This window comes from Xenia sp. Carnegie-2017, unplaced genomic scaffold (assembly GCF_021976095.1).
Source record: "Xenia sp. Carnegie-2017 unplaced genomic scaffold, XeniaSp_v1 HiC_scaffold_3, whole genome shotgun sequence".
NCBI classification, from domain to species: Eukaryota; Metazoa; Cnidaria; class Anthozoa; order Malacalcyonacea; family Xeniidae; genus Xenia; species Xenia sp. Carnegie-2017.
This window is the reverse complement of record NW_025813493.1, coordinates 9658655-9669030: the sequence shown is the minus strand read 5'-3', so window position 1 is coordinate 9669030 and position 10376 is coordinate 9658655. Positions and strand designations below refer to the sequence as shown.

The window sequence follows — 10376 nt, the reverse complement described above, 5'->3', positions numbered from 1 at the left end:
CAAACTTAAACTATAAGCAGCCCAGAAACCTGTTTAGGTTTTTTTTATGAACCCATTTTACATATGTATATACTAAATACATTCCTTGATTCATGTGCAATCTTTGTCACTCGCACGATCTCACGTGACTTCGACGTATGTATGGTCTTATAGGTCTCACGGGACTTCTACGTTTGTACGGTTATATAGGTCTCACGTGACTTCTACGTATGTATGGTCTTATAGGTCTCACGTGACTTCCACGTATGTATTGTCTTATAGGTCTCACATGACTTCTACGTTTGTGCGGTTATATAGGTCTCACGTGACTTCTACTTATGTATGGTCTTATAGGTCTCACGTGACTTCCACGTATGTATGGTCTTATAGGTCTCACATGACTTCCACGTATGTATTGTCTTATAGGTCTCATATGACTTCGACGTATGTATGGTCTTATAGGTCTTACGTGACTTTCCGTATGTATGGTTTTATGGGTCTCACGTGACTTCTACGTTTGTATGGTTATATAGGTCTCACGTGACTTCCAAGTATGTATGGTCTTATAGGTCTCACATGACTTCGACGTATGTATGGTCTTATAGGTTTCACGTGACTTCCACGTATTTATGGTCTTATAGGTCTCACGTGACTTCTACGTATGTATGGTTATATAGGTCTCACGTGACTTCTACGTATGTATGGTCTTATAAGTCTCACATGACTTCGACGTATGTATGGTCTTATAGGTCTCACATGACTTGGACGTATGTATGTTATATAGGTCTCACGCGACTTCCACGTATGTATGGTCTTTGGGTCTCACGTGACTTCTACGTTTGTATGGTTATATAGGTCTCACGTGACTTCACGTATGTATGGTTTTATAGGTCTCACGTGACTTCTACATATGTATGGTCATATAGGTCTCACGTGACTTCCACGTATGTATGGTCTTATAGCTCTCACATTTTTTCGACGTATGTATGGTCTTATAGGTCTCACGTGACTTCTACGTATGTATGGTCTTGTAGGTTTCACGTGACTTCCACGTATTTATGGTTATATAAGTCTCACGTGACTTCCACGTATTTATGGTCTTATAGGTCTCACGTGACTTCTACATATGTATGGTTATATATAGGTCTCACGTGACTTCCACGTATGTATGGTCTTATAGGTCTCACATTATTTCGACGTATGTATGGTCTTATAGGTCTCACGTGACTTCTACGTATGTATGGTCTAGTAGGTTTCACGTATCCATTTCTATAAGATTTTCTCGCACTTCATGTCTCGTTGTACATATGGATATAGTTTATTGTTCGTTAATTCAGAGAAGACTAGTCAAATATCGTCGACTTTGGCATTTCCAGTGCGCCAGATGAAATAAGGAACAATTGCGTAAGTACGGATATGTTATTGTCAATATTGAATGCATGACTGAATATGTCAGCAAAGTAATTAATTGTTAAAGTGCTACTGAAGTGAAATTTTGGGTATCGATTTTTTTCTATAATCAAATAGTTCTATCTTTCCTGATCACTTTGGTATAATTTTTATGCATATTGAAGCACGGCATCATCAATAAATTTTTGCTCAAAGTTGGGTTACGCGTGCGAATTTTTACTACTGAAATATTATACGGATGTGACGTAATTAAAAGGACGGAAGTCGAAGTATGAGCATTGATTTACTAGTATTTTGTTAGATTTTTAACACATATACACAATAAAATATGAGTTCTTCAAGCAGTGAAAGCGAACGCAGTTCGGATACTGAAAACTCAGATATGGCAAATGAAAATTTACTTTCGAATTCCGGCGATGAGGATACAGTTGTGGCTAATTCAGTTGTAAATCCTTACGAAAATGAACCTCTTCCGAACGCAGTCGGAGAGAATTTTGTGTCGGTCGAAGAAATTAAACCATGAATTAAACATGTTATTTTGTCCTTATGTCGTGGTGCATAAATATGATAACAAACCACTTTTTTATAGGTGTGCATGTAGCTTGTGTCGTACTCAACTGCTGACAGATGCCATTGAATACCGTTGTTGTCAAGAGGTTGGGCCTACTTTACATAAACTGGTATTCGATGGTAGCATTGAAAAAATTAGCTGTGTTACTCTTCACGAAGAATACACGATTATGACACATGCTACAGTCTTGAAGAATGTTGGCTCACTTCTAAGAGACCAAGATGGAAGGTCATACAAGGGTCGTAGAATACATGAAAATGAGTTAGTACATTTTTGATTTCTAATTTTGTTTTGTAACGAATGATTAATATCTTGCCATGTATCTCTACTTTTTACCTTTATGTGGTTCATTATTGTGCTGTGATGCTTCACAATTTTGTTATGTGAAGTCAAAATAAATAATCAAATAGAAATTACTATTTTGAATTTCTCATAGATACTTGAGAGCAGTTGCATACCGTTGGGTCATTCGATGGCTGTGTGGATGCCTTGGTTGGGAAAATTCTAGACCATTACCTGCATGTATCTACACAGACATCCGAAAACAATTTCCATTACGAAATCCCCTAGGCCAAGAACATGCTGGCTACAAGTCAGCACAGGAAAGAAACTGATAGAAGTAGGAAACATTTTTTGTAGTATCGTATATTATTTTATAACTAACTTTAAAGTTGGCCTGCTAAGAATATTTGTCAAGTAATTCTTGTGGACAATGACTTTTTGGATGTCCTTTCATTGGCTGTCCACAATTTTTGCATAAGCGCGTTTTTTTTTTTGGATCTGAAGGACCTGTTGAAGCAGCTTGTTTTTCTTTGTCTAAACCTTTTGCTTGCAGTACATCTTGCTGTTGATCTATAAATAACAATTTAATGTGTTTACTTTTAGAATGCACTGGCCATACCTATTATACATGGTAGCATGAACAACTTACATGTGGGAAACAATGGTGTTGAAGATAGTTGTTTCCTATCCAATTGCCGTTGGATTGCCTCAGTTTTGGAAATTCGATCCGAGAACGTTTTGTTTAAGGCTTCTGGGACTTTTTCTCTAACTGGTTCACTATCAACGCTTTCTGTCGTGTTACACTCGTCAGAATTCCCTTCATCATCAGTATGTTTAAAAGCGGGTTCAACATCTTTTACACTTCGTGTTACTTCACGCAACACCTGTTGAAGATAATAAGACACATTTACATGCATTTCCAGGTTGTGCATACAAACTTGTGTAATTTAACTTGTATAATTTTGTACTTACAACTCTGTGGTCGCGATTGCTCTTATCACCTTGGATTGAAATGCCTTTTACAGAGTCTATGGTTGGAACAGCGTCAGAGCGCAATTGTCGTCTCATGTTTAGCGATTTTGCAACTGTTGCGTTAACGGTGAATGCAGAATCTGCGAAATGCATTGAACATAGCACAGAGTACTGCTGAGGAACGAATTTTGGCCTATGTCTCCTAACAAATTTTGTCCATTTACCCAGCCTCTCCTTGTCATTCATGGGGAAACGATGTACTGAGACACCCTCTGTGTGTTGACTGTTTGTACAACTTTTTCCGTTGGGCCAACCAGCAACACAATATTGTCCTCCTCGACGATTTTTTGCAGAATTTTGCCTACTCGCCATATTTAAACTTGCGGTGTATCGTTACGTTTGACTAACTTAATAAAAAATTATTCTCCTTATATTATGTGCGTTGTGATAATATTGCATGGGTTTTAAAACCACAGACTACGTCAAGGATGCGACACCCAGTTTATTGAGAAATATAAGTTAATTCAAGAAGTTTATAAAACTCTAATCGATTGTAAATGTTGCTTACCTATGCGTGTTGCTCATTTGTCACTAAATATACGCAATTTTTGCGAAGAGAAGTTATAAAATATGTAAAATTCCAGTTGGAAATATGCTTGTTCGTATATAATTTTTATATACTAAGAGCTTTAAAATTGAACTTCCGTCCTTTAAATGACGTCACGCACTCAAAGTCAAATTTGCATCAAAACAAGCAAATATGCCATGTTTGAACGCAAAGTTCGATGCGTTCCCATCGACTAAATTCAGTGGGCGATAGCTCAAAATGATCAGTAAAATACAGAGAAAACGTTTGTATCGAAAAACGAAATATGAAAATTTCACTTCAGTAGCACTTTAACATATTGGATTCATGTTTCATACAATGACTTGGCGGTGTTGATTGGATGAGCTGTATTTGCTAAATTATCCTGCACGAATCAGCAAGCTCGTACTATGTTGAAATTTCATTATTATTCATTAATAGTTGACAAGTGCATGTAAGTATTTCATGGTAACTTTAATTATATCATCGTGTGTTGTGATGAATAAACAGCCGCAAATTAAAAGAGGATAAACGTTGTGCGATTATACAAATTTGAAATTTTCATTTAATGTACAGCTCCTGCTACCTCTCGTGTTCATATTGTTAGAACAGCATCGATTTTAAAAGTGACCAAAGCAGTTACGCTAGTTTTAATGGCGGCGAATACGTGGACGATTCTTGAAACAATTGTTTTGGTCATTGTATTCATAGCAGCACTTTGTGCCAATCTTAGCCTGTTCTACATCGTTGGTACGACTAGAAACCTTCAAACAAAAGCGAATGTATTTATCTTAAACCTGGCTGTCGCAGATCTTCTTGTCGCGGTCATTAATCTCCCTGTGACTATAATAACTGTTATTGCCCAAGATTGGGTGCTTGGTAAGACGCTTTGTCAAATATCTGGATTTTTAACATTGCTCACGTTCGTAGCATCGTGTATGGCTTTATCCATGATCAGCATAAATCGCTACCATGCTATAGTTTATTGGACATGTTATGAGAGCAAGTACACTCGCCGTAAATGTGCTTTTTATGTTTGTATTACCTGGTTTATTGCAATAGTATTATCTATACCTCCGTTTTTTGGTTGGGCGAAATTCGACTATGATCCAGGACAGAGTTATTGTTTTGTTGAATGGACAGCAAGTAAATCGTACACGATCTTTATGATTGCAACTTGTTCATGTGGTCTGTTGTCTATAATGACTTACTGTTATGTTAGAATACTTCGTTATCACGAAGATAGTGGCAGAGATGTTCGCCAAATGGCGGTACGTTCTAACAGCCCTTCGTTACAAACTCTTGAAATGATGGACAAAGTACAGGGGTCAAGAAAAAATCGTTTGACAAGAACAGTAATAGTGTTAATTGTCGTCTTTGGCATTTGCTGGTCCCCTTTTGCGATCATAATGTTGATCCAAGTGTTCTCCAATGCGCATGTTCCACGCGCTGTGGATTTTGGATCCCTGGTTTTGGGATACTTAAACAGTTTTTTCAACGTGGTTGTGTATAACGCAACGAATAAAAAACTTCGACGGCAATTTTTGAATTTTTTTTCAGTGATTATCTTTCGAAAAAAGGACAAACGTTCGCAATACACTGAAGGCGCGCATTGTCACCGTGTCAGTGCATCGACGGGGAATAATATTTAAATTTTAGTCAATATTTTATTGATGCCAAATCATCAGGTACGAGAGAAACCTTTAATGGAATTGTTGTAAACCAAATAAAAAACTTCGACGGGAATTTTTTAATTTTTTTCAGCAGTTAACTAAGAAAAGACAGTCGACTAATTGGTCGCATTTTCACAGTGCATACATCGACGGAAAACTGTGCCTAAATGAAATCAATGCTTTAAATGGTCAGAAAGCGAAAGAAACATAGAGAAAAATTGTGGTTAACTATAGCGACGTTTTAACGAAGGAAACCCACCGGAGTTTCAGGAAATTCGACAAACAAGACGCTTTGCTGAAAGACATGTAATACAGAAAATTTCAGATTTAGTATTGCACAGTTAAAGATTTTCCCTTTTGCAGCCTTTAATCTAGAGAATAGCTATGAGGAAGGCAACTGCAATCCATAAAACAGTGTGTGTAGTAAAAATATTGTGTGTATTGTTATTTCATAGTTTAGTAATAAATATACGGAAGGAATATAGGAAACGTAGCTATACGTAGCTAACGTTTGTTTTAAATTTATCTGTTTCGCAACAGTGCTGTTTTCTTTTATGTTTTCCCTGTTCGCACTGTCTTATACTATTAGAGAAGAATTTTGCAAGAACCTTCAAGCAGGTACAGTAATCCAGCTGGTGTAGTCGGGCCATAGGTCGGGAATCTTGTCCTTCAAAATTACATCGCTTGGTAAGTCACTTTGACCTGCCATAAAACTTTTGTTTTTGCTCTTCATTGCTCACGTTCATGCACTTTACTTTGTTATCCAAACTTGCTCTATTATTTTCAGCTCGGAGATTCTTATTTTTGGCAAAATCATTCAACATGTTCAATATTTGCCGAACGTCGCGAGTGATAAAAAACTCGAAAAAATTTGACGCATACGAAAGCTTCCTTCCCAATAGCTTCCTGTTAAAATTCACGCTACAAACCTTAGCTGACTCAACCCGGGTTTGAACCAGGCATCACCATGTTGATAGATTGCATACTAGACCACTTGACCACTCAAGAGCAGTTGAACGCCTATAATTTCTCATTGTATATAACCTTCTTAGGATTTTCAAGTAAAAGACTACATTTCACGCATTTTTATGCGAAAGACTAGCTATAGCTATTTCATGACAAAGACTATATAATTCAATCATTTTTACGCAAGAGTATAGTTTACTCATTTTTACGCCAATGACGATATTTCACGCATATTTTCGCAAAAGACTATAGCTTACTGGTTTTCAAGTAAATGACTATAGTTCACGCATTTTCACTTTAGAGACCAGCTATATTTTATGCCTATTTGTGGCAAAGACTATACTTCACAAACTTTCATGCAAAGGAATATAGTTCACGCATTTCCATGGGCAAGACAATATTTCATGCAATTGCATGCAATTTCATGCAAAAGTGTATGTTCACACATTTTTACGCAAAAGAGTAGCTATAGGATGCGAATTTTAACGGCAAAGACCTGTAGCTCAAGCAATTTTTATGTCAAAGACTATATGTCACGAATTTTCATGTCAAAGACTATATTTCTCGCATTTCTTACAATATTTAACGCTATTTAAAACTTTCAACAAACGCGAACTTTTTCCTTTGCATTCCATTCTCCTTTTTTAACAATTCCAACAGCCACTGCATCCAACTGTAACGACACAAATAATTAAATCTTTCCATTCTATAATCTAACCTTATCTTTTCTGTCTAAAATATCAAAATAGTCATTCTTTACATTAAATGAAAAAGTAAATTTATTCTTTACACATCAACCAAATTGATTGAGCAATCACTATTGCCCCTAACTTGTTCTTCCTAAACATCAACTAAGGATCTTTAATTTTTTCTCATATGAAATTATTCTTTCTCATACGAAATTAATATTTACAGCACAATTACATTTTTACAAATCTCATCTGCTCCTAGCTCTCATCTTCCACTTTATACATCAATCATGAACCAATTTTTCTACCTTCTGTTTAATCCTCAAATTTCTGTACCTTAACCTTCGTTGATCATTTCCTTCGAAAACAAACTTATACTATAAGCAGCCCAGAAACCTGTTTAGGTTTTTTTTATGAACCCATTTTATATATGTATATACTAAATACATTCCTTGATTCATGTGCAATGTTTGTCACTCACACGATCTCACGTGACTTCCACGTATGTATGGTCTTATAGGTCTCCCCTAACTTCAACGTATGTATGGTGTCATAGGTCTCACGTGACTTCTACGTATGTATGGTTATATAGGTCTCACGTGACTTCCACGTATGTATGGTCTTATAGTTGTCACATTACTTCGACGTATGTATGGTCTTATAGGTCTTACATGCCTTCAACGTATGTATGGTATTATAGGTTTCACGTGACTTCTACGTATTTATAGTCTTATAGGTCTCACGTGACTTCTACGTATGTATGGTCTAATTGTTCTCACGTGACTTCGACGTATGTATGGTCTTATAGGTCCTATAGGTATGGTCTGATTTCATTATATCGTGTTATGTCTTGCAACAACAAGAACATTCGTAAATTAAGGTAGACATAAATATAGGCGGGCATAAAGATTGACACAAAGTAGACATAAAGGTAGACACAAGCGTACACCAAAAGGTATACCCAAAGTCAAAGGTAAACATAAAGAAAGACGTAAAAAGCACTAAAGTACAAATAGGTGTACGCAGATAGAGGCAAACTAGTTACGTAGTCACAGAGGTAGACACATAGGTGAATATGAAGGGTACACAAGTGAGCTTGAAGGTACGCAAGTGAACTTGAAGGTTCACAGAAAGTTAGGATAAAGATGTGGACATAAAGATAGACAAGAATAAAGAATATATTATTTTCTTACTTAATTCTATAAATCGAACAATCTATATTTTTTCTTAATTACAGTTCTAAAGATCAAAAAATGATTGATGGATATCCTACTTAAGCGGTGTTAATATATGCAGCAAAATTACGTTTTTTTAGAAATTCCTTATCTCCTCTCATCCTCCCTTTCATTTTTTAAATAAATACATAAACTTTTGATAGCTTCTTTTTAACCATTTAAATTAATTTCTAGTCCATTTCTTTTCTTCCAAACCAAGCTCAAATGTTTTCACTTTTTTGCTCCAAATGCATAAATTTTTTTTATCTACGACAAAGGACGATCCTTGCACATCAAACTACATTTTACTACATAAAAGAAACAGTGCTACACTGGTTTTCCAACATAAGAACAAAAATTTCTTGATACAACAAGACCTATCGAAGAGTGAAGAGGAGACGATAGAGAAAAGGGGAGAGGAAACAAGAGGAAAAAAGAATAAAGGACAATCAAGGAGAAAAAGGCAGAGTAGAGGGTAGGCATGCACAACAGTTCATAAAAATTGACAAACATCGAGAAGAGAAGAGGCAACAACAACAGAAGTAAGGAAAAGAGAGGCAAGGATAGGATTGGATATAATATTCTCCACCCCGTCATTGTAACAAAACAGTAAAATCATCACCATACTCTTCTCTATTCACTGTCGTCAAAATAAACTGTAAAATTAATAAACGGTGACAAATTCACCAAGACTAACAGAAATACCAGCACCAAGAAAAAAACTAACACGAGCATCATACACAAAGACTAACAACAATAATGAGCATTAAAACTGCTACTATCACTTAGACCAACACCAGCATGAAGACATCTTCACTATGAAGACATTATCATAAGACTAAAACTAGCACGAACACTGAGACAAAGACGCACATTACTTATGCTAACACTAACACGAGCACAACCACTATTCTGACTATTTAATAACTCAACTCTTTAGTTTGATAACCTTATTGCTAACCCCAAACCCTATTCCAATGTGAAGTACACCCTATTCAAACTGTTCAAGATGTAAAGCAGACCGTTGCTAATCAAATCACGGTTTGGCTTGAAAGGTAGTCAATCACAATTTGTAATCAAAATTCGATATTTTGCTATTCAATCAAGTAGCGTTTTTGAACATTCTCAAATCAGCAAAGAGTTTAAAATTTTCTACATCAGTTGCGACGCACCAAAGCAAACTGGTCAATTTTATTCACAACCAGGACAATATGAATAGGAAAGACCTTATGAGACGAAGCTATCAGCTGTATACGTACAGATTTGCTGAAATCAATAAAGAATGACATTCATCCTACCAAAAATTATGTGATTTATATTGTCTGATGACATTTGATATATTTTTCACATTGGTCATGTTGAAACAAGAAAATTTGCAGTTCACATTGGAATAATTAGTACGAACACTAATGCTAATTCCACACCAAAGAAACGCGTCAAAACTCAACGAAAATTAGAAATTGAAAAAGGTTAAGGACGGGCATTTTCAGGATATGTATTTCTTATGGAAGCAATTACATAAAAGTATACATTAATATACGTAAGTTTTCAAAGGCAATACTTACGTCACGTGACGTCAATACTTACGTCACGTGAAGTACATTACAACTTGGGTTGATGAAGCTCTAAACCTGGATTGTATATATCCAAAAAGGGACTGCAAATAGGTATCTTGAACATAATCAAAAATTAAAGGCAAGCATCAATAGTCATATCTATAGATTCTTTGAAAAGCAAAATGTTTAACGAAGCATTTTTAGTGTCATATTTACAAAAAATATATAGGATATAATTCTTTTCATACACTAAAGCCACTTTCATCGTATTTGTAAAGAATTCATGAGACATTTGCCAAGAATACAAATTTTTCTTTTTGTGAAAGATTTCTGAGTAAACGAATGTCGAAGATATCAGTGTTCCCATCAGACCACGTGCATTTGTCAAGAACATTACATCTTTAAAATGAAATTATTTTATATATATTGCCCTAAATACGCTTTCCTATATTACGCTGGTGTGCATATTGAGCGTTCA

The 10376-nt window shown here is 35.7% G+C and overlaps 3 protein-coding genes across 5 annotated transcripts; 2 read left to right on the top strand and 1 right to left on the bottom strand.

The window, feature by feature from the left end:
- Positions 1 to 1247: 1247 nt before the first annotated feature.
- LOC124454518 (melatonin receptor type 1C-like) lies at positions 1248 to 5955 on the top strand. 3 transcript variants are annotated; one of them, XM_047005311.1, is made up of 3 exons: positions 1248 to 1383; positions 4377 to 5488; positions 5568 to 5955. In XM_047005311.1, exon 2 carries the CDS (start codon positions 4454 to 4456, stop codon positions 5450 to 5452), a length of 999 nt encoding a protein of 332 aa, XP_046861267.1. In that variant the 5' UTR covers positions 1248 to 1383; positions 4377 to 4453; the 3' UTR covers positions 5453 to 5488; positions 5568 to 5955. The 3 variants fall into 3 exon arrangements, with proteins under 3 accessions (XP_046861267.1, XP_046861266.1, XP_046861265.1); XM_047005310.1 differs by having other exon boundaries at positions 5565 to 5955; XM_047005309.1 differs by having other exon boundaries at positions 4377 to 5955.
- Positions 1901 to 2574, top strand: LOC124454520. Its single transcript, XM_047005314.1, has 2 exons — positions 1901 to 2221; positions 2397 to 2574. Exons 1-2 carry the CDS (start codon positions 1920 to 1922, stop codon positions 2572 to 2574), a joined length of 480 nt encoding a protein of 159 aa, XP_046861270.1. The 5' UTR covers positions 1901 to 1919.
- On the bottom strand, positions 2223 to 3778 carry LOC124454519 (THAP domain-containing protein 5-like). Its single transcript, XM_047005312.1, has 3 exons — positions 3215 to 3778; positions 2892 to 3126; positions 2223 to 2812 (listed from the first exon to the last, which is right to left on the bottom strand). Exons 1-3 carry the CDS (start codon positions 3584 to 3586, stop codon positions 2640 to 2642), a joined length of 780 nt encoding a protein of 259 aa, XP_046861268.1. The 5' UTR covers positions 3587 to 3778; the 3' UTR covers positions 2223 to 2639.
- Positions 5956 to 10376: the final 4421 nt, after the last annotated feature.